This window comes from Biomphalaria glabrata, chromosome 5, assembly GCF_947242115.1.
Source record: "Biomphalaria glabrata chromosome 5, xgBioGlab47.1, whole genome shotgun sequence".
Classification (NCBI taxonomy): domain Eukaryota; kingdom Metazoa; phylum Mollusca; class Gastropoda; family Planorbidae; genus Biomphalaria; species Biomphalaria glabrata.
The window spans coordinates 30,386,341-30,409,502 of NC_074715.1; the positions used below are offsets into that span (position 1 = coordinate 30,386,341).

General features: G+C 33.6%; 2 protein-coding genes across 7 annotated transcripts; one reads left to right on the forward strand and one right to left on the reverse strand.

The window, feature by feature from the left end:
- Nucleotides 1-596: 596 nt before the first annotated feature.
- Nucleotides 597-8,621, reverse strand: LOC106065057 (kelch-like protein 41b). Of its 4 annotated transcripts, none has more exons than XM_056028941.1 (2): nucleotides 8,557-8,621; nucleotides 597-2,803 (listed from the first exon to the last, which is right to left on the reverse strand). In XM_056028941.1, the coding sequence occupies exon 2, from the start codon at nucleotides 2,623-2,625 to the stop codon at nucleotides 1,555-1,557; it is 1,071 nt and encodes a 356-aa protein (XP_055884916.1). In that variant the 5' UTR covers nucleotides 2,626-2,803; nucleotides 8,557-8,621; the 3' UTR covers nucleotides 597-1,554. The 4 variants fall into 4 exon arrangements, with proteins under 4 accessions (XP_055884916.1, XP_055884914.1, XP_055884917.1 ...); XM_056028939.1 differs by having other exon boundaries at nucleotides 8,460-8,566; XM_056028942.1 differs by lacking the exon at nucleotides 8,557-8,621 and adding an exon at nucleotides 8,453-8,542.
- On the forward strand, nucleotides 8,314-23,119 carry LOC106065058 (ribitol-5-phosphate transferase FKTN-like). 3 transcript variants are annotated; one of them, XM_056028938.1, is made up of 9 exons: nucleotides 8,314-8,391; nucleotides 15,629-15,763; nucleotides 17,460-17,513; nucleotides 17,635-17,811; nucleotides 18,308-18,591; nucleotides 18,880-19,142; nucleotides 19,403-19,536; nucleotides 19,644-19,768; nucleotides 20,464-23,119. In XM_056028938.1, exons 2-9 carry the CDS (start codon nucleotides 15,686-15,688, stop codon nucleotides 20,678-20,680), a joined length of 1,332 nt encoding a protein of 443 aa, XP_055884913.1. In that variant the 5' UTR covers nucleotides 8,314-8,391; nucleotides 15,629-15,685; the 3' UTR covers nucleotides 20,681-23,119. The 3 variants fall into 3 exon arrangements, with proteins under 3 accessions (XP_055884913.1, XP_055884912.1, XP_055884910.1); XM_056028937.1 differs by lacking the exon at nucleotides 8,314-8,391 and adding an exon at nucleotides 11,767-12,152; XM_056028935.1 differs by lacking the exon at nucleotides 8,314-8,391 and adding an exon at nucleotides 13,356-13,650.
- Nucleotides 23,120-23,162: the final 43 nt, after the last annotated feature.

Here is a 23,162-nt window from a genome sequence, read left to right on the forward strand (position 1 = left end):
AGAAAAAGAGAGAAGCGATTTCCTGCGTTCTTGGCTGCATAAATGCATTCTACTGGTGTCTGCAGCGCACCTTTCCTCATAGTAAAGAAAAAAGACAACAACCGTAGAAACTCCATATAGTTCTGACGTGGACATGTGAAGTTCAATTGTGTTAGCAGAGACGTACAATTAGACTAAATAAAAATGATGAAAAAGCTTTACAGTATACCTTAATAAAAAGATAAGAACTAGCGATGCTTAGTAAACGCATGATTGCACAAAGTGAGAATAATTAATGAGGGGGTAATATAGACTTGAAGTAGAGACAGGGCTGGGATGAGAAGGAGTTAAGATATGCAAATGTTGTGGGGAACAGAAGGCACATGAAACAGCGTAGGGCGTAATTCTCTTCTCTTTTGAAGGGACATCTATAATGCAAAGGGTAAGAGTCTTTTGCTGAAGCCAGTTAACGAAAATATGAGCATGATAATTTGAACATGATAATCTGAACATGATAATACAATATACCAGTACTAGTTGTGCATTTTCAATCAACTTTTTTTTTTAATATTCACATTTCTTGTGTTCACCAAAAACATTAAAGAAAATCTAAAAAATGCTTTTCAAGATTGTCATTAACTTTATTGATTTTTAATTAAAAACAAGTCTTTACAAAAACAAAACTATAATAAATAAAACCCAGACCTAATTGTTTCAATTACAGACAACAGTGCAAATGAAAATAAATCAAATGGACTAGAGTGATACGCTCATGGATGTAAAAAGGCAGGTTTCAATATTTGCAGTTGTTAGTTGGTTAGATATCAAAGGATACGGAGATATATTAAGGTTATTATTATTACATTGTTAATATTCAAATGTATTCAATGAACTGATATTTATAAAAATATAGTTAAATGTGAGTGATCATCTAATTGATGTAATTGTTTTGTAAAGGGACAATCACTCATTCAAAGCTCTGACATATGATTATCATTGTCTGCCTCTTCACGTGTAAATATATACATTATAAAACACTACTTATTAATTGTTGTTTTAACTTATATCCGACTTATATGCATACGAAATAGATTTTTTTCTCTCTGAAAAAAAAATTTCTTTAAAATGTAAGTAATTAGTATGTCAGAAAGTACTTAATTTAGTTATACAAATTAATAATTTTAAAGAAAGAAAATCTAAAACCGCCTGCATATATATCTGTTACAAATATACTAAATATGTAGTTCTCTTACAGAATCGTCTCTGTGTTGCTCTTGCTACCATTAATATAGGATAATTACAAAAATGGTGTCCTTTTTTTATGAAAAAAAAAACTGCTTGCATAGTTGATTTTAAAAATTAAATTTTTCGCTTTCAGAAAAGAAAAAAAGTAGCCATTGCATTAGAGCTTTGAAAGATCTAAAATATCATGATGTCGGATTCTCAATATCATTTCTAGTTTATGAGATCTAAACGGGAAGGACGGTCAGACAGACCCAAAAAAAATTGATAGCAGCTATTCTCCTTTGAGGGGCCGCTAAAACACACATTAAACAGAGTTTAGTATAACACTCACTAGTTAGTGTTTTGACTTAAGCCGAACAATGAAGACCAGTAACCTGGCTTATTAGTCGTCTTCGGTATTTGTCGATCGATGCGTTCGGCAGCCGCTGCGTTGACTATACTTCGAGCTTCATCACATGCCATTATATGATCATCCATCATCAATTCACGCAGACGCTCTCCACTGACTAGTTTAAAGTTGACTCTTCTGAACAACAAGCCTAAGTGCTTCCACCTGCTGTCTATGTCTGCCTGACAAAGCTTCTTCTTGTCTTCATCGTGATGCCTCTGAAATATCGCTTCAAGGGGTCGGTTCTTGTAGTCATCCTTACGTTCAGGCTTCTCTAAGTCTGTAGCTTCCTTCACGCCTTTACTATCTGCATCTTTATTTTCGCCTGTAGGTTTGATGTCTTGACAGTTAGTTTCGGCAGCAGCAGGAGGCCTTTCCGCTTCATCGGATGGCAGAATATGAGTGACCCATTTAGTAATGGACTCAACTAATAAATCTGCAGGCACGATAGACTCCCCACAATTGTTAATTACGCCAATAAAGGATTCTTTCGACATAGAAATAAATACGTCCGTCGTGATGAAATGGTCATAATTTTGAGCTAAAAATGCATAGAGTGCTTTGAGCACTTGGTCAGATTGGATTATTATGGCGCTTTCAAAAATGGCCGTATAATTCTCCAGTTGTATTTGTTTAATAACATACTTTTCACATTTGACTTTCAGAAAATCTATTTCCAAATTGTGCGCTGCGTGCCAGATTTCGATCATGTTAGTCTCATTTAATTTGTTCTCCCCTCGATAGACTGCATCAAGAACGTATCCAAATGTCTGGTGGGGTATTCCTTTCAGCGTTATGTGTATCATGGAAATCAAGCTGTCGTTTGGAGAACATTGGCGGTGTAGTAACACTTTGAAGAAATCAGAGCAGGCGCAAAGAATGAATCTGTGACAAAAAAATGGCTGATCTTCAATGTTGATTTTGACGTCACTCAATTTGTTGTTGTCTTTGTTGCTCTGGGCGGTACCAAGTTTGTCCAGGACAATTTTTGCAAATGGTTTATTTGCATTCATTTCTTTTGTTTTTTTAAATAGACAGCCGATCAATTTGTATTGCTGGATTAGAGGTTAGGACAGCATTTGAGCTCACGTACTCTAGAATTTCTTTAAATAAAAATTGTTGAATTTTGACTGAAGGTGAATTAGATTACTGGTTATATCTTTTTTGTCACAACTCTTAAGCAATTTCCATCTGTGAAGAAAAAAATGTATAGGAGTTTATTTTTGCAATAAATATTTAGTATGATATAGCAAGATATTTTGTTTTCTTTTGGCTGTATTTTGTTACAAAATCAATAGTCCAAATTAGTTTGAAGTGTGTCAATTAAAATATTGAGGATTTTAATACAAGGAAAATCTATAAATAGCAGCATTTTTGGTGTATCCGGCGTACAAAATAAAGGAAGCGTTGATAAGCTATGTTTTTTCAAGGTCTAGGAGAGTTTTGGTGCATACATTTAAAGGTCTAGGAGAGTTTTGGTGCAAATTTCAGGTACAGGAGAGTTTTGGTGCACATTTAAAGGTACTGGAATTTATAAGTTACGATCAAAATTGAAGAAGTAAATTCGACAAAGTAATTGTTATACTGGCTGATTTAGGCAACTCGCTCCATGCTCTAATGTCTCTTAGGAAGGAAGTATATAAGTCTGAACATGCCCTAGCATTGTGCGTCTTTCTGATAATTTAAATGTTGATTATATTTATATGGTTAAGTGCGTTATGCAAATTCTTTATAACCATAGAAAATGAATAGTTTAATTAATTATAAATATTTTAAAGAATGAAAAATCAAAATTGTATAGTTTTTCGTTCTTTATTATGGCTGGAATAGAAGAAGGGAAAGTACGCATGCCCTGATTGAAGAGCTATTTCATGAACGATGGCTTTCCAAAACACTCACGATTCTTAAAGATAACCTTCAACCATTAAACCCCTGTTACATAAGATCTGAACGAAGTGGTCGTCTCCTTTCCATTAGAACTAAAACAGAAAGATTTAAAAACTCCTTCATCCCACTGTCGGTCAGTGTAACAAGATCATCTGTCGTCATCGAGAAGTACATAGAAGTCTAATTTATAAAGCGCTGGTTATGAGTGTGTATGTGTTTTCGTGTGTGAATGTTGTTCGTATTTGCATCTATATTGTTATTGTACAGTAGTTAGGCTGTCAATTGTAGTCAAGCTAAATTTCCATTTAATTGGATCAATAAAAATTATCTTATCTTATATAATACAAGAAATATATATATATATATATATATATATATATATATATATATATATATATATATATATATATATATATATATATATATATATATATATATACTAGACATATGTTACCCGCGACCCGCGGGTCTTTATTTGCGCATTACTGTCGATATAGTCACTGAGAGTGTTTTGTAAACAATTAAACGAAATAATAATGTAATAAGTAAAGGGAATGTGTCAATGTAAAAATAGTGTGAATGAAGCTATGAAATCAAAATAGCTAATAGGCTTAAATCCATTTTTTTTTCAAATTAAAACATTTGCTTGTAGGCCTACATATATTTGATTAAAATTTGAGATGAATAGACTAAATTTTGTATGTTCATGTGTATAAAGTATAAAGTATATATTGAGGTAGACATAGATCTAAATCTACACTAATCTAGAGTTAAACATTGGCTTTTATAGAGTTCATTCTGTGCTGTGCATGCGTGACCTTTTTTCATGAATGAATATAGGCCTATCTCAACACGGCTACGCAGCTTTAGCGAACAGCGAACGAATGTATTAAAATGCTTTAGAAAAACAAATTTGAATGTTAATTTGATTAAAATATGAAATGAATGGACAATAATTAGTATATTTATGTGTTAAAGCACAAAACTATCTTTGCGAAAAGAAGTTTTATCATCTTAGAGTTCAATAAGAGTTTTAGACCTAGGCCTAGGAATAGACTCAGTAGAGAGATGTGTTAATGTGTAACCATTGGTAATGTCTAATGAAATAATGTTCGCCAGGAAATCTGTAGTCACAGATATCAGGAACTAATTTATGTAAAAAATGCTTTTGAATAATCTAGTGGATTGGATTTAGATGTATGTTAAACTTAACTAATGATCCTTTCAAGTTTTTTCTCTTTCGCTACGAAAATAAAATTAGGTTTGCGAAAATGGGATTACCCGAAGCCGATACATTCATATCTATTAAAAAACAAAAAGAGCGATAGCTTTGCTAAATGAATGGAATTATAAAGTGAACAATTAAACGACATAATTTTTAGTACGCGATTCATGAATGAATATAGATCTAGGCCTATCTCAACTCGGCTTCGCAGCTTTCGTAAACGAATGTAGCTTTAGAAAACCAAATTTGAATGTTTATTTGATCAAAATATGAAGTGAATGGACTTTAATTAATATGTTTATGTGTTAAAGTATAAAACTATCTGTGCGAAGAGAAATTTTATCATCTTAGTGTTGAATTAGAGTTTTAGATCTAGGAATGGGATTATAAAGTAACAATAAAACGAAATAATTTTTAGCACGCGATTCATGAATGAATATAGATCTAGGCCTTTAACTCGGCTTCGCAGCTTTCGTAAACGAATGTAGCTTTAGAAAACCAAATTTGAATGTTTATTTGATCAAAATATGAAATGAATGGACTTAAATTAATATGTTTATGTGTTAAAGTATAAAACTATCTGTGCGAAGAGAAGTTTTATCATCTTAGAGTTGAATTAGAGTTTTAGATCTAGGGATGGGATTATAAAGTAAACAATTAAACGAATTAATATTTAGTACGCGATTCATTACTGAATTGTCTAATGAAAGAATGTTCGTCAGGAAATCTGTAATCACAGATATAAGGAACTAATTAATGTAAAAAATGCTTTTGAAACACAAAATTGAAGGTTAATTTTATTATATAATGAAATCAATGGATCTTCTTTTGTCTTTTCATGTGTCAAAGTAAAAAACTATCTGCGCAAAGTGTATTTCTTAAAATTAGATCTAGGTCTAAATCCTTTCCATCTTTTCTCATGTCAACATTGTAGACATGGCCTAGATCCATAAAATACTATAGCTGTAATAGAGTCGGACAACTTTATTTTTTTTGAGGGTCTTACATTTGTTTTAGGGCTACAATACATTCACTAAGGTCTAAGTTGGTACCCAAGGAACATTCCTGCCTAGTTTTATCAAGATTGGTCAAGCGGTTTTGATGTCTATAAGTAACATACATACATACATACATACTCCTCACATTCTACTTTATAATATAGATATATATATATATATATATATATATATATATATATATATATATATATATATATATATATATATATATATATATATATATATATATATTATTTACTATTTATAAATAATCAGGACTACAAATATAGGGTTACCAGACACAAGCACACCCATAGGAGAACAAAAAGGAGGACAAAGCTTTACTAAGGAGAACACACACCAAACAAGACAAGAAGACTTTAAAAGCTAGATCTGTATTTAATGAAACAATTCTGCAATCAAAGGCTGTAGAACTTGACTCTATTTAGTAGTGTATTTCTCAGACACCTTTTCCCAATTGTACATCATTAGTAAAAACGTACTTGTGAAACTCCATGAACAATATTTGTTTGTTCAGATAGTAGTACGAGTACATTGTGAGAAAACTGACTCTCATTGGAGGATCTATTTCCCTCTAGTGCCCACTGCACGCGAAGAAGCAAAAAGCCAAGGAATAAAAAAAAATTTAAGGTCTTGGTGAATTTTGAGTAACTAATTTTTTTAAAAACATTCTTGAACAAACTAACACCTGTTCAATAAGGAGGTTGTCAACAAAATTGTCATCTTATTTGCTGTCTCTTGGTGAGTTTGTGCAATGAATTCAGAAGATATAAAGGAATAAAACCCGATTGATGGATAATGTTGTGAAAAAGCCGGACATTTGTACATTTTAAGCTGATGCTGCCGGACGGAGGACACGACTCCAAAAAGAAAGATATGGCCTCCTTTTCCGGACGTCTGGTAACCTTATTACAATATACAAGCCTTAACTACCTGCTACGCCCGCACATTTGACCCCAAGCTATATATTGTTTAATTTGAATGAGAACACTCACTTTTCTCACTCCCAATAAAACGGTCCACATTTGAATAGGAACGGCCCGCTTTATAAGACACCCCAGTGAGTTATAGGATCACTTCTCCCCCTCCCCATCTAGTTATAGGATCACTTCTCCCCCTCCCCAGTGAGTTATAGGATCACTTCTCCCCCTCCCCAATGAGTTAGAGGATCACTTCTCCCCCTCCCCAGTGAGTTATAGGATCACTTCTCCCCCTCCCCCACCCCATAAAATCTCTGACTACTGTCGGTTTCTCAATTAAAAATTTTAATATTTGATAGGCTCTTGAATTTTTTTTTTTTGTTTTTTTTTTTGCTGGAACCCTCTTTTTTGCTCTTACACATAATTTTAGAATTGTGAATTTACTTTTAAGCTTTTGTTTCTCCCGTGGAGCAGTTAGAAAAGGGCAAAGATATTCACAATTTATTCTCCTTTTTACATATGACTTTTTATTTGGCTGAAATATATCAAATGAGAGGTGTCGCCCTAACGGAGAGGCTAACAGACTTATTCGCTGTATGCTGGGAGAAGTGCGTGGTCCCGCCTGAACTTCGAGATGACGTTATCATATCCCTATACAAAAAGGGTGACAAGTCTAACTGCTCCAACTATCGAGGCATTACGCTTTTGTCTGTAGCAGGAAGTTAAGATCTTTGCACAATCTTGCTTGATCGACTAATCATCTCTTTAAAGGACGAAGCGCTATTTGAGAGCCAGTCTGGCTTTAGAGCCGGTAGAGGTACATCTGACATGATATTTGTTTTGCGACAATTTCAAGAAAAATGTAGAGAGCATAATTCACAATGAACATGATGTCCAGCTCGCATTCAACAAATTTGCATATGCTGCCACCTCTTTTGGTTTATCTATAAACCTCAGGAAAAGTTATGTTCCATAAATAAGTTACTCAGTACAATCTACTGAGTCCCAAACATCAACGTAATGAACACCTCTTTAACGTGATGAACCACTTCTTTTAGTGAGCTGTTTGTGAGCTGGCCAACGGAAACGCTTTATATACCAGCTTAAGCGACAACTGGCTGTAACTAACATAGAAAAGAACAGTTGGCTGCAGGCGGCTTCGGAACGAGACAGCTGGAGATCACTTACAAAGGCTGTGGGATACATATTTAAGGCCATAAGAAAATCCACTGCCAAGGACAGACGTAGACGGCGAAAGAAAATCTAAATCGACCACCGGCGGAAAATATTTATGTCTGCGCTGGATGTGACAAAATATGTAGGTAGAGTTTGGGGCTGTGTAGCCACGAGAAATCCAGCGTTCTTCATTAATCTTCTGACTCGAAGTCAAGCCTTACATTCTTTTTTCTATAAGGCCTCTTGTACGAGTCTATTTGAGCCTGCGCAAAAATTAAGACTATATTCTACTCACTATCATCATAATAATTTCAGTAGGCCTACTAATAGAATACAATATGGAACATGCTTATAAAACTTACAATAGATCTAGTTACAGATCTAAGCCTGCCTGAATATACCGAAACACTACGTAACCGCTGACAGTGACAGCTACTGCATGGCTATAAATAGCTCCATCTCCAAGTCATTATTATTGAAGGCCATAGAGCCATAGAAAGAAAATTCTAGGAGACCTAGATCTATATAGCCTATATTTATATAACTTATGAGGTAATATCATGTTAATATATTAATAGATCTATTATTCTTAAATTAAAAAAAAAACAACAACATGTAACGTTTTTAGATCCACACTAAATATAGATCTACTCGATCTATATAGGTCTAGATCTAGGCCTAGGCTTTCAGACCAATTGCCAATAGTACATTACAAACCTGACATAGACGATCGAGGATGTAGTTACTTTTGTTGCGCATGCGCAGAGTGTCAATCCGAAAAAACTTAATTATGTAACTGCGCATATCTACTAGATATAGGCATTTCATTATAGTGCAGCTAGTGAGATCTAGAACAATTAATGTGCTTGCAGATTATTGCAGAATGTTGTATCCAATTTCATTTTTTTTACCACAATTGATATAATTATGTTATTATCCCAAATAACAATTTAACATTATAGATAGGAATTATTTTTTTTTTTGAAAAAAAAAAGGTTGGGGGGGGGGGGGGGGGTAGAAATTTCTTAACATATATATATACACACACACACTCTAAATTTACGTAATGAAGTTTCGGTAAAACTTCCCATCGAAGGACCTTTTTGTATAGAAGAGATCTAATGACCTTTGTATTCCACTAACTCCAGAAACAATACTACTCTAGTGTATTGTTATGACTTTGCCATGCGCACCGCCATTTAGGATAGTGCAGAAAGAGGGTGCGCACTGTCTGTGACTAGACAAGTCGGATGTTGACATAAGAGACGAACGATTTCCGCCCAAGTAGAGAGCCAATATGGAGATGCTCTACTCAAGGCAGATGCCCTTTGTGTTTGTCATATCTCTATGTAAATAAACGTCTATGTCCTCGTTGCGTTGCCTCACTTTAGTTATTACAATTGGTGTCAGAAGTGGGATTTATAGGCAACTCAACGAGAGGAGGTAGGATTAGATCTCTATGGCATCGCTGAAGCTATTACATCAGCTCTTAATTAAAGAGCTAAGACAAGAGCTTCGAGACCGAGGTTTAAAACCTGTCGGTAGCAGGGAAACGCTCACGGCTCGTCTGCGGCAAGCTCTGATCGATGAAGAGGAAGATCCGGAGACCTATCAATTTGAAATTGAGCCTGGGATTGTTGATGTAATTGGCAAGATCCAAGACTGTGGGGATGCATTTAAGGAACAATTGAACATGATTAGGAATAAGATGAGGAGCATGATGTGGAACAAAGTAGATGAAAGTGTGTTGCCAGTAGAAGGCCAAATAGACCAAAGTGATAACATTGTGTCGCAAGCAAAAGGAGGAATAAACTCGTTAGGGAAGGAGCAGTTGCCTGGTCAGGACTGTGGCTGCACAAACAGTGGTGATGGAGGCGCTGGGGATTGGAGCGCCGACTGTGACTGTGTTGTGGGCAAGTCTGTCGGGGGTGACTTTCAAGGCGAGAAACGTGACGACGATTGCTTCGACGATCTGAACTGTATGTTTCAAATCGAAAGGAAAGAAACAAATGAAGAAACAAGAGAAGTCTGTTATGTGCCTGAAGTGTTTGTTCCTGTTTCACCTGTTACCAGTATCTCGGTGAGCCGGACAGATCAAGACAACGTTGGGTCTGCGTCCAAGCTTTCTGCTGTGCACCTTAAAGACCTCTGTTTATCTGTGAGTACCTTTGGCGAGAATTCAAACCATGAAAGTCTGAAGACCGTTTCTGATTCCTTGCCTTGGATGTCGTCGGGTGAAATTACGAATACGGGCCCCAACAATGGCCGAGACAGAAACAACGAATTGGACTTTAGCAGCTGCATAAGAAAGAACTTGATGCTAGGCAGCTGCATCCAGGCGATTGACTTGAACTGTATATGCGGCGTCCTGCGGGGACAGTGCCCATGCCAAGAAACCCAGCTACAAGATCTGAACTTGACAGAAATGTGTACTTCTGCCCACATCAGTGAGAGTGACTTGAACGGTTGTGAATTAATTCCAGCGAAACCTGATGTAGCGGTGGATGAACATTACAAGGATGCTTCATGGGCATACCTTACAGATGAGGCTAAGAAAGACTATGGGCCTGAAACCATGGCTACCAGTGGGCCTACAACTGTGTCACGAGACATCCATGGAAAAGGTCCGCTGACTCAGCGTCTTGGAACAACAACCCTGGAATCTACAGTGATCGCCACAACCTCCATTTGTGTTAAGTGGCTGGCATCAGCGACTACCGTCATTAAGTCGAAGCAGCGACCACGATATCGTCTCAAGCATCGAGTTCTTTCTTATGCAGCTGCCAAATTCCAATTCCTGAATGACGGACATTTTAAAGATATACGAAAACATTAACATTAATAAATAAAATAACAGTCTGTCTATAAGGAAACGTTGAGAGATTAGGTAACACCAACAAACATCAAGTGAAAGCCGCACCTGCGAAAGTCAAAGAACCTCGAATCTGTACCTGTTAATATAATAATAATTTAACAAACATAATGTAGGCTCATTTCAGGTACTGTAATAACATAACAAACATAAACACGAGAGTTAAAATGACAAACTGATCAAAAAAAGTTTTGTAATTTGTTTGAATATTTTTTCTTACGTAACAAATCTTAATCATACCCCTCCCCCTTAACTGTAACAAATCATAACAAATGCATACACCCCTCCCCCCCCCCAAAAAAAAAAATCTAAATGTATAAACATCAGGTCCGGGGGGGGGGGCGAAATATATTTGTATTTGTCGAAAATCTTTAAAAATGCTAATCACCTACTTCAATGCTTACGCCCCTTAAATTGTTCTTTTTTTTTTTTTTAATGTTCTCCATCCCACTATTCACCATTTTCTTACATTTTCTTGATTCGCACCCGCTACAAATCTGAAGACTATCTTTATTACAGTATAGGTTACTTCAAAAAAGAAGATGATTACGTCCTACGCGTCATGCATCTAGTTGTGCATGTCTTTTTTTACGTAACGTCTGTAGGCCTATATAAGAGCCTTTTAGGGGAAAGGTGAAAGTCACTGGGTAAGTTGTCACAAATACTATATCGGTATAACTTGATGCGCTATAAAAAAAAATGCGAAACTACTTTTGAGATGGTTACGGAAACATATACAGATAGTTATAAATGAAGTCGATACCTTATCATATCTTAAGCCTATCAGGCTTCATTGGTTTAATTGACTGTTAGGAAAGTGGAATTTTATTTTTGCGTAATTTTGTTGTAAAACACTTATAATGTTGAAAGGATTGCCCAACATTACACTGTTTCAAGTCTCTATGTATTAGTTACACATTGAAATTGTTGTTTTTTTTTACTTGAAGCTCGACTCCATAAAATGTTAAAATTATTGGAATAAATGTTCTGAAAAAATGTTGTGGGACAAGTTGTCACACAGTCTGGGGTTATAGGTCACAGTTGTAACAATTTGCCCCAATGAAGATTAAGCATTTTGAAACAAATTTTAATATTAATATTTGTTTATTTATAATTATTTGTTTTATGGATTCTTTTTTATGGGTGCTATCTAAATAGTATTATGCGACTTTCTCCTTAAATAATGCTGTTTACAAAAGTTAAGCCAGCATCAACATACAGAAAATATCTGTCCTCCGAGCGCAACATTTAGATTAGGAAATAAGTTCTCTAGTCCTACTGGAGGTAGGTGCATTGCTGGGAGAAGTGAACAGATAGTTTATAAATATTATATAGAATAAAATAAACATTATTTGAAGAAAAACCTACAGCTTTCCTTGTTAGGTCCAAAACATTTCAGAACCTCCATATATAAATCATTCTTTCACGACGACCAGTCAAGGTAACTACTACAATGACACCCGCAAAGTCTTGACTTAATATGCTATTTCTTTTAGACATATAGCAAGATATGGGGATTTTTTAATCTGTGACATTTTACCCAATGCCCTGTGTCAACTTATCCCAGTGTGAGTCAAAATGTCACAACCTTAACCCAACCACGCTTCTGTTGTACAACTCTGATAAATAAAGAGATAAAGTTTATTTCATTTACTCTAGTTGTTGTCTGAATGTTTAAGTTACGGCATGTTAAGTTTGGTGAGAATCAATGAATTCTAAATACGTTTAAAACATCAAAATGTGAACATTGTGACAACTAGCCCCACCTTCCTCCTATATAAGATGGCTTAAATTCTGTTAAGTCATTGGTTTTCCTGGCTGGCTTAGGCAACGCTTAAAATTTACCATGCTCTATTCAATTGGCACTATGGATCGAAGAAGGAGCACTTTTACAAATTCGTCCAAGCATATGGAACGAGGAATGTAACTAAATTAGTCTAATCATGTGCTAACTTCTACATATCTTTTTTTTTTCTTCACATTTATCTGAAATTTAGTGAACTTTAGTGAAATATTTTGTTTTTTTTATAGTCATGACTTTTTGGGAACCCATCATCTCAAGAAAACATAAAGAACTAGAACAGACGTAAAATAGAACAGTGAGATTTATAACAAACGAATATTATCACATTTGACTAAAGTAACACTATTAGTATAATCACTAAATTTAGAGACATTTCAGGACAGAAAACTAAAAAGTAAAGTAACAACAATACATAAAACTCTGAATTATAACTTAATTATAATACAAGTGAAAAAAAAACAACATAATAAAATAGAAAGACACTATATCTATAAGAAGGCACAATTATTATGATAGGACAAAGTCGCACAAGTGCTCCTTAAATTCTTCCGAAAAGACATTAGAGTTCATTAGAGTAGGCCTATATATGGAATGGGTTGCCTGAATCAGTATAAGGAAAAAAAATGACTTAACATGCTAAGTAATTCATCAGAACTAAGAAGATCTAGTGTGGGAAAATGTGTACCAAACTATCAATGTTAATATATTGCTAAAACATAATAATACTTTTATTTTTGCCATACTGCTCTGGTCTATGGCATATATGTATACATTTTTTTGACTGAAAGAAATAAAAATGCGAAATAAAAGATTCACAAAATTATAGAATTGTTGACGCTATTAGATAGATCTACTTTCGTTTTTTTCAAATACCCCAGAGATAGAATAGCCATAGAATAGATTCGCCATAGATCCATATATATGTAGTTATAGATTCTAGACCTAGATCTTAGCTAGAGTCTATGCATAGGCACTCTTAGACTCTAGCCGCTAACCATACATGTCAATATAATAACAGAGTTATAACATTGCTGATGATTACTCAGACGACTCAGTATACTTTAGATGTAGATCTAGATCTAGAATCTAGATCTAGATTATATAGAATCTAGAGACTAGAGCTAGATCAAGTAAAGTAAGTAGATCTAGATCTAGAGATCTAAAATTCTAAGTCTAAGTAAGTTTGTCATTTCTAGTCTAGTGACTAGCTAGTTGACTAGTCAGTCACTAAACTGAAAACTCACTGACACTAGAACTCTATAATATATTGACTATGTCTATATCAATATCACTATATGTAGTATATCTATACTTATACTATAACTTACTATAAGTAGTTTAAGTCTCTATTATAAAGAATAATTATAGAGTCTGTTTAGTATCAAAATTCAAATTGTACATTTTATGAAGTCTGACTGTAGACTGTAGTATACCCATACTGGGGGGGGGGGGGGGGGGATCTAGATTTATATTGACTAGATATATAAAAAATATTCTATATCATCATTCATAGTAAATCATAGGATGATAGGTCACATAAAATAGTAATACCAATTTCTAGATCTAGAATAGACAGAGTCTAGATATAGAATATAGATAGATCTAAATCTAAAATCTAAATGTATTGACAATCAATGTTATTTGTATTTAAATGTATTTATTTAAATTAAATAAAAAATATATATTTTGAGTTTATACTTTAAAGTAGATCTAAATCTAGATAGTAGATCTAGAATCTAGTATCTCCGGCATCATGATATTGTTTGAATGTTCAGAAGTTATTTTAAAGAGTAAACTACTGTATACATTCAAAATTGTAACTCATAAGAAACTTAACATCAGTTTACACAAACACATTGTCTGATCAACACAATCTCATCGTAATATTACAACCATATTTTGAATCTCAAGCAATAGTTCTATATTGTGATACCCTTCTTGGTAAATATTCTTGTCAATCCTCTAATCTCAGACTCTAGACATTTCTTTGCCATCTTCACATCTCAAACTAAGATTGCCACTATGTATTTGTTTGTTAATTTCATAATGCTGTTTAACACTGTTCTATAGAAACAGCAATAAATGTTATACAAATTAAACATATTGGCTTATTAGCCTTATTTTCATGCTCCAGAAAAAAAGGTAAAGATCTGTTTACTTTTCCTGCTAGTTTCAACATTCAGAGTCTACTTTTTGTTTCTTCGAATATCCCATTTTATTAATGCACAAATGCTTAGATATTGCACTCTTTGCATTGATACCAAAAGAAGACAACCCAAAATGATGCAGGAAAGATGCATCTATACACGATATCAAAGACATGGCCAGCTCAAGAAAGAGTGGAATTAAAAAAAATTAAATAATCTCACTGAAAACTAAGTTGTTGTTTTTTCTTACAAGAATATCGCAAAATCTTAATTCAGTTAATGGTTACGACAGTTCATTCAATTTGTACCAATCAGTTTTAAAATTCAGGTTCCGTTTGGGTTTGTTTCACTTCCCATTTCTAATTAATAGATGTTAATGATCTATATATATGCGTAGGAGTTGGATATTATTATCTTCTCTTTTGAAGGAATGTACGTCTATGTCCTCTTTCACATTATAAGGAAAACTACAATATTAAAATGTTAATGTCATACCAATTAAAACTTAAGTTAAAATAAAGATTAAAATGTTTTGGCAACTTAGTAAGAATTGCAACTAATAAACAAGACATAGAGCATGCAGGACATGATAGATATAGACAAAAAAGAAAGAAAAAAAAATGTATTTTCAAATGGAATGAAAGCATATCACTGCAAGAAGAAACTCTTGCACTTGATCGTACTTTTAATATAACTTGATAGTAGATCTACATTTTGATTGAATTAAATAAAATTAAAAGAAAATAAATAAAAAAACTACTAACTCTTAGGCGACTCTTGATCTACTTAAATGTATCATATATAGATAGCATTGAAGTGTGATCAAAATTTAATAAATAATTTTGTTATAGTTGTCTTTCAAAGACTACTATTTCTTAGATAACTCTAGATCTATTTAGATGATCAAAGTAGTACAATTTATGGTGCTCTACTTGCTTGTACACATGAACCTTTCTTTTGTTACAGTTGCCTCTCAAATACTTTGGTTTATGGTATTCTAGATGAAACACCACCACTCCTACAATGCTCCGTTCACAGAATTTCATACTTATTATCCCACTTAGCCTGATCTTCTTAGTTCTACAGTATTATGGAATAAAGGTATAATGAATTAGTTAGCATGTCAATGGAAATTTAGTAAGAACATGTTACAAACATTATTTGCTGCAAAATTCAAAATTTATGAAGTATAATAGTATATTTTCTAAAGCATTTTTCAAGAAATTAGATTAAAGAACAATATCTATATATATATTTCTCTTCATGGCTCAAGAGTTTGGACACGCAAGCAAGAAGTAAAAGAAAGATCACTCTTTTATTTCTGCAGACTAGTTACCCCACGAGAAAAACAAGAGAGGGGGGGAGGAGAACAAGTAGTATTCACCCGTCACTACGATGGCTGCCTGATCGTGCGGTTTGCGCGCTAGACTGTCGTTTGGATTTATCGATAGTCCCAGGTTCAAACCCTGCCCTCTCCCATCCCCCTTCGTCCCGCGGGAGGTTTGGACTAGGAAGTAAACTATCTTCAACTCTGAAGGAACATCCAAAACATGTAAAACATTTTACAAACAAACATTTTACAAACACTAAATAGCAGCGCTGGACTTAACCATTGTGACCAAGAAGTCATGGAAAGAGAACAAGTAATCTACTATGTATATTTACCCGTCACTAAATAGCAGTGCCGGACTTAACCATTGTGGGGTTATGCGAAATGGATTTCGCGGGGCCATGTTTGGGTAGGGAAGCGGACTATAAGGGAAATTTAAGAGTTTGTATTAGAAAATAAATTCGTCTATGCATTTTATTCATTCTTTACTACGTACAGAATAATTTACGAGCCTTGCGTGTAGCAAAGTCATGCAGTATATCATAATAATTCTGTTTCCTACATAGATCATGCTCAATAGCAAGAATTATCAAATGTTTCAATCTATCTTTGAGAATTGTTGACCTCAAGTAATTCTTCATTAGTTTGAGGTGCGAGAAGCTTCTTTCACCAGATTACATAATGCATAATGCCGTTTTTATTTATTGCGCAAAGGATTGGCGTTTTCCATATTGAATGACACCCCAAAATGACAATTTTTTTCTATATATATCCGTATATTTTAAGGACTTTTTCGTATATTTTGCAATTTAGGGAGATTTCCAAGAGCTCCTGGTAAATCAACAGGAGGGTGCGGGATATCTGTTTTAAGTTATAAAATGGTTTAATTTAATTTATACACCTTGAATCCCAGGCATGCTACCCTGCCTCATAGTGGCGCCCAGGTGGAAACGATCGTAAGAGGAAACAATTAGGCTATAGGGTAGCAAAACAAGACTCCTTTGCCTAAGGGGGTGCGAGAGCATCCTCATTGCACTGTGCTGAGTTGTTAAAAAGCTCCCACAACCTTGTCATAATCCAGGCGCTGTTCCTCAAGGGGCAGTTACATAAATGGTGTGTCCTGCACAGTTAGCCTGGTATAAAAAAGGAAAATGGCGGGGGTCTTAGTGTACGCAGTCTGACCCACCCATCAGACAGAACAGTGTACACTGTTCTCATTCAGGCCGGTAAGAGGGAGCTCTTGTTCACTTTTGCTGGCCTAGAGTTCCAAGAGACGAAGGCTCAACCCTACCTGACAGTTTAAGAAGAAGAAGATACACCTTAAATTAGTGCGGGTCCTATGAAAGTGCATGGCCCACTACGGTCGCATACGTTGCAGTGGCCTAAGGCCGCCAGTCGACTAGTTGTATTTAAGAACTAAAATCATGTAGTTGTAAAAGTGTTTAATTAATTTTATTTTTACTGCAGTACTTTTATGACAATCTAAGCTCAACAACTCCTATTGAAGAAAGGGTACCATGGGTAAGTAGATAGATTCTATTATAGATTCTTTTTACAACGTTCAATATTAGAATTTTATTTGTAAAGCTTTTATAAAGCATTACATTTTTTTTTCTTTTATCTATGTCATTTAAATCAACAGGAAGCGGTCAAACTTTTTCTCAGCAAATGTGAACATTCTGGGATTCCAGTGTTTGTTATAGAACCCAGCTTGCTGCGAGCTGTTCGAGAAGGTAACAGAAGAAGAGTGGAGCTTTGGAATCAAGATTATCAGAGATCAGTCACTTTTGGAGTTATTGAACCTGGGATGGATCTTTTAGTAAGCATTAACTGAAATGTAGTTATGAAGTTGTATAGTAAATAAAAATGTAATTGAGGGGATAATTGCAAAAATTACAGTAATGCATGCAAAAACTAAGCCAAATCTCAATAATGCTTGACATTACCTAATAAATTACTCTGATTAAAAACACTCATATTAAAAATTCTGCTATTTCAAATACCATTATCCCATCAAACAGTTTGCTTAATAAGCTTGAGGAAACCAATTAACTACATAATTTAAATAACTATTTATTTACAACTAAAATTAACCAATATTCATTTGAGAAAGCATGCTTGTAATTTTTGCATAACATATATCTTTGTTCTGTAAACCTATAATTTGTGAGTTAATAATCATCAAGCTACATTTGTTTATAGGCAAACAAATGTAGACCAATCAAACATAACATGCAAATAGTTATACTTACAAGCTTAATTTTTCTTTAATATTAAAAACGTCAACTAACTTGTTCTTATTTATTTTTATTTAGCATTTGCTTGTCTCTTCTATGTCTCATGAAAATTATGAATTTTGGGAGAAGAATGATCCTGATCCCAGAGGACTAACTATCTACCGCAGAACTTACAGAGTGATTACCACCCACTATATGCTGTGGGTACCAATCCAAGGCCACACTCCTATGTTGATACACCTGGTGGTCTTCTACAAGCGAGGAGAGTACATATGGCATTCAGCTGGAGAGGACAGGTTACATAAACCTCCTTTCAGTCTATCTGGGTCTCCATTTTTCTCCACTGCTGGATCCTACAGTTTGTAAGTATCTTATAAATTTATTCTTAAGTGTGATCCTCCAGCGCTATTCTGCGCATTGGACAACAAGCTGTCTCTATAGAATTCTGTATATTCCATGTGCCAATTAGGTTTGGTTTCTTTGCATTAAAAGGCTTTCTATCTTTCAGTCATTGCAACTGGTTTGGTCCAATGCTGTCATTGGGAATCGACCCCCATCACCGCTTGTTTTATCAATGTTAAGTTTTAATCTTTTGTTTTTATGTCAAAATAGTGTCTTTGAAATAACTATTTATTTGTTGTTTTTTTCAGAATAGATCTAAGGGCTGTTTATATAGATGGAGTAAAAATTCAGTTTCCAAACGACACATTTAGATTTTTGAAAGAAATAGAGACATCTGAATTTGTGGAGTGCAACTACACCAGAGCATACTTCTTTTATAATGAATACCGTCTGGACCAATCAAAGCAAGTGGAACTCTTCAAGAGAAAAGCTAGACAATTGATACTTTTAGCCAAACAGATTTTAGATTCTGTTGGAGTTCCTTTTTGGCTAAGTAGTGGAACTTGTCTTGGTAGGATTCTTTTTTTTTTTATACAACAATGACCCTTTAACAAGTCGATGTTTTTATAGTACTATTAACATTTGCTAAATATAATAAAAATAAATTTAGATATATTTTTGTATATTAACAAATAAATAATTTTATGGCAGTTACGTACTTTTAACCAAATTAATGTTAATTTTTATTTCATTTTTTGGTCCTTGCTAATTTGTGCTTTATTAATATTGTTTAGACAGTACTAATTTACTTCTTTGTTTGTCCATTCTTAGGTTGGTTTCGACAGTGTGATTTAATTTCCCACACAACAGATGTAGACATTGGCATTTTTATAACAGATTACAGAGAAGATTTAATAGGACTCTTAGAGAGTAATGGTCTGGCATTGATTCATAAATTTGGAAAGGTTAGATATACAAATAACATTAAGCATTGGTTTGATTCATTAACATCTTTTATTTAGTTGCATTCCACAGAAATTTAAGTCTCTTAAAGATGTTGTTTAATTTTTAGGTATCTGATAGCTTGGAGCTGTCATTTTTATTTGGTGATATTAAGCTGGATATTTTTTTCTTCTACACTGCTGATGAGTATTTCTGGAATGGTGGAACTCAAGCCAGTACTGGCAATAAATACAAGTTAGTTTAAGTCTTTCATTCATGTTTTGATTATATACATTGAAATTAGGCAAATGATTTTAGTTATAAGTAAAAAAAAGCTGCATGTTTCAAACTTTATTTTTTCATTGTTCCCTGTGACCAACTTTGAAATGTTTGCTATCCATTTTTCTGTGAAAAGTCTTTGGCTAAATTTAATAAAACCCACTCTTTTTTTATTGTACAACTACAAGATGGAGTATTTTCCAATTTTATTTTATGTCACTGTAACATTCAGCTTTATTTGCATTACATATATATATATATATATATATATATCCTATGAGCTCAAAGATGACTGTAAAGTCCAATACTTGCTTTAAAAAGTCGGCTGCATACATGGTATGGGTAGGTTTGGTCAGTTGCAGATAGGCCTGCTTCTTCTCTCAACTTTTTGTTGGGCGCTCTTTCATGCTGGCCACTCTTCTCGCTTCATATCTTGTGACTCTGACTCTCCCAGCTTTATGCCATGAGGAGCGAACTAGAGCTAGTGCTTCCCAGCCGCGAATGTCTGTATCAGACGTCTTTATTCATATATTTAGTCATAGATAATAAATATTGTATTGGTACTTTCTAGCCATTCTAATACCCCATTGTAGATCATACTACTGAATGTTTATTTTTTTATTAAAATGGTCCATACTGAGACTAATTTTATCATGTTACTTTTATTGCAGGTACATTTTTCCACCTTTTAAACTGTGCTGGACTGAATTTCTAGATTTGTGGATTCGAGTCCCATGCCCTGCCGCTCCTTATATCCTGGCCAACTATGGCCCAAAGTGGATGATACCAAATAAGAAATGGGACTGGAAACATAGCCCTAATAATGTCATTGAAAATGGCCAGTGGCCAAAGGAAGAATGGGATGAAGTGATTCAACTATACGAGTAGTAGGTGATTGCTCTTTGTTCTTAATTGGAGTTGATTCTCAGACTTTGTATGTTTTCATATCAAGCATGTACCAATTTGTACAGGTGTTGTTTTAAAGGAGCAGCATTTCATTTTTTTTTATAATTTATATATATTTTTTTTTTAACATATTGTGCTTTAGATAATGATGTTTTAGGTTTATTGGTTCCAAAATTAAGTGGCAACTAGGCCTAAACTATCCAATGTATCAAATTTGTACAATTTCGCAATGATGGCGGCATATTGATCAGAACATTATTTTAAGTATTGTTTATAACAATAACATTTGATGATCTGCTAAAATTTCCCGTTCTGACTTTTGGGTGTAGTACAGCATAGCAACTATTCCAAGTGTTTTAATCAATAGTTATGTGGGTATTATTTGGTTAGCACAATTTCCAATAGCCTTCAAACTTTTCATGTAAAATTCCTCTGTCCATCATAATTTAGTGCTCTATTGCTCCGCTATAATTTTAAGATTTTAGTTTTGTACTCACAAGCTCATGTTGTAAAAAATTTTTTTTATTTTTTAACCTTTTTTTTTTTTTACACAATGATAATATTTAAATTTACATAACACCATTAGCTAACAAAAGTGGGCACAAGGTACTTTGAATTTTAACAAACTTTAAATAACTAAAAAGGCAAATTAATTCAAGACCAAAGATTTTGTTCTACAATGATTTGTTCATTAGAACATCTATGTTAAAATTAGACACAGTCTTTTGTGTAGTATAACATTCACATTCTCAAAATAAGAATGAGTAGACTAAATTAATTGAATTTTGTCTGCCATGTTTTGTTTCCATGATATGTATTTTCTTAAACTTGTTTCTTGCTCTCTTTGTGCCTAAAATGCAAATGAGGTTGTTATCTACAAATTAAAATATATATAGATCTATAAAGAATATTTTTAATTGTGGACAAAAAAAAAAACGTTGACATGTACATTCCAGATTATAATTAAAGCCACTTTGACCTTGAGTACATTATTAACATAGGTGGACTGTATTTTTATGTATTATTTTTTTTTTTTACATTTTGCTTGTTGGGTACCTTTTGATATTATGATTTTTATACGCCAGGTTCAGAGTTGTGTACTTTTTTTTTTTAAATTTATTTTCTAAATAATATTACAATTGTTGTGTGCATATTTTTTTTTAATTTACAAAGATATTTGTATGCCTATAATAGTATATATGTTATTTATTCCAATAAGGTCTAACCTAACTAAGTATCTTACTGTCTTTGTGCTTCCAAATATTAATTCATTTTTCAGTAACAGATCTATTCAATTTTTTCAACCTATCCCCAATATGGCACACTTAAATCTCCAGTACTAGTAGTAAAAATAATAAGGCATTCGTTCCTATTACTAGTTCATGTTTAACTAACCGTAAAGCTAAATATGTTAGACTATCTGCAGAATTCAGTCGGACTTAAATAATATTTGATAAAAGAGGTATTCAATTCATTCATCCAGTGTGCTATTCACACAAACAATGAAGCTATTTTATGTTTATTTTTATAGCTGTTATTAATTTAATTAACTATTATTTTTTTAATATTAATAATTTAGCTCAGTGTTGTCCACTGTTTACATTGTTCTGTGTATGGCACTTAACTGAATAGTGTTATGTGTTTGGTTAGGGATATTAGCAAATCATTTTTAGTTAATATTGTCTGTCAAAGAAATATTTGTTTCTTGTCATAAATAAATAAATATAGCATAGAGGATGTCTTTAGGAGTTCTTTCATCTGACGAGTGATATGTCCGAGCCAACATAGTCTTCTCTGTGTCAAAAGAGCATAGATACTGTACATATTGGCCAATTTCAAAACATCTTGATTGGAGACAGGATGCCTCCATATATGTGTATAATATAATATACATTACATTTTTTACTTTCAATGGAAAATAGAAACCAACTCAAATGTATAAGCTCTACAAATCTGCTTTTTTTTTTTTTAACTTTGCAATGTTTTGTTGTAACTTTTGGGTTATATTGTAATGTTTTGGGTATTTTAATAATGAAATATTTACTGTGTAACTTTATGTTATGCATTTAAAATCAAATATATTTCTTACTATTACTAGTACTGGATTTTTGTTAAACAGTGATTTGATCTAAGCTTTGTTGGTATGTCTTGTGTCCGATCAAACCTGTTGCTTGATGAAATCACTTTATTGAGCATTTTATTTTTTTGAAGCATATTAAACTCCATTCTTCTTTTTACTTCAAACAAATCTTATGAATGAAAATATTATGAATCTATTAGTGTTAGTCCTGTTTTTAAATGTGTTCACTAAATGATTGATTGTAAAAACATTTAATGTTTACCATGTTTATGATGTTTTCTTTGGCTCATACAAAATCCTTATTGCTCATCTATGGTCATTAAAGAGAACTGTGTAGAAAAGTAGTTTTGTTACTCTTTAAGTCGAATGAAGTGTATGGGGGGA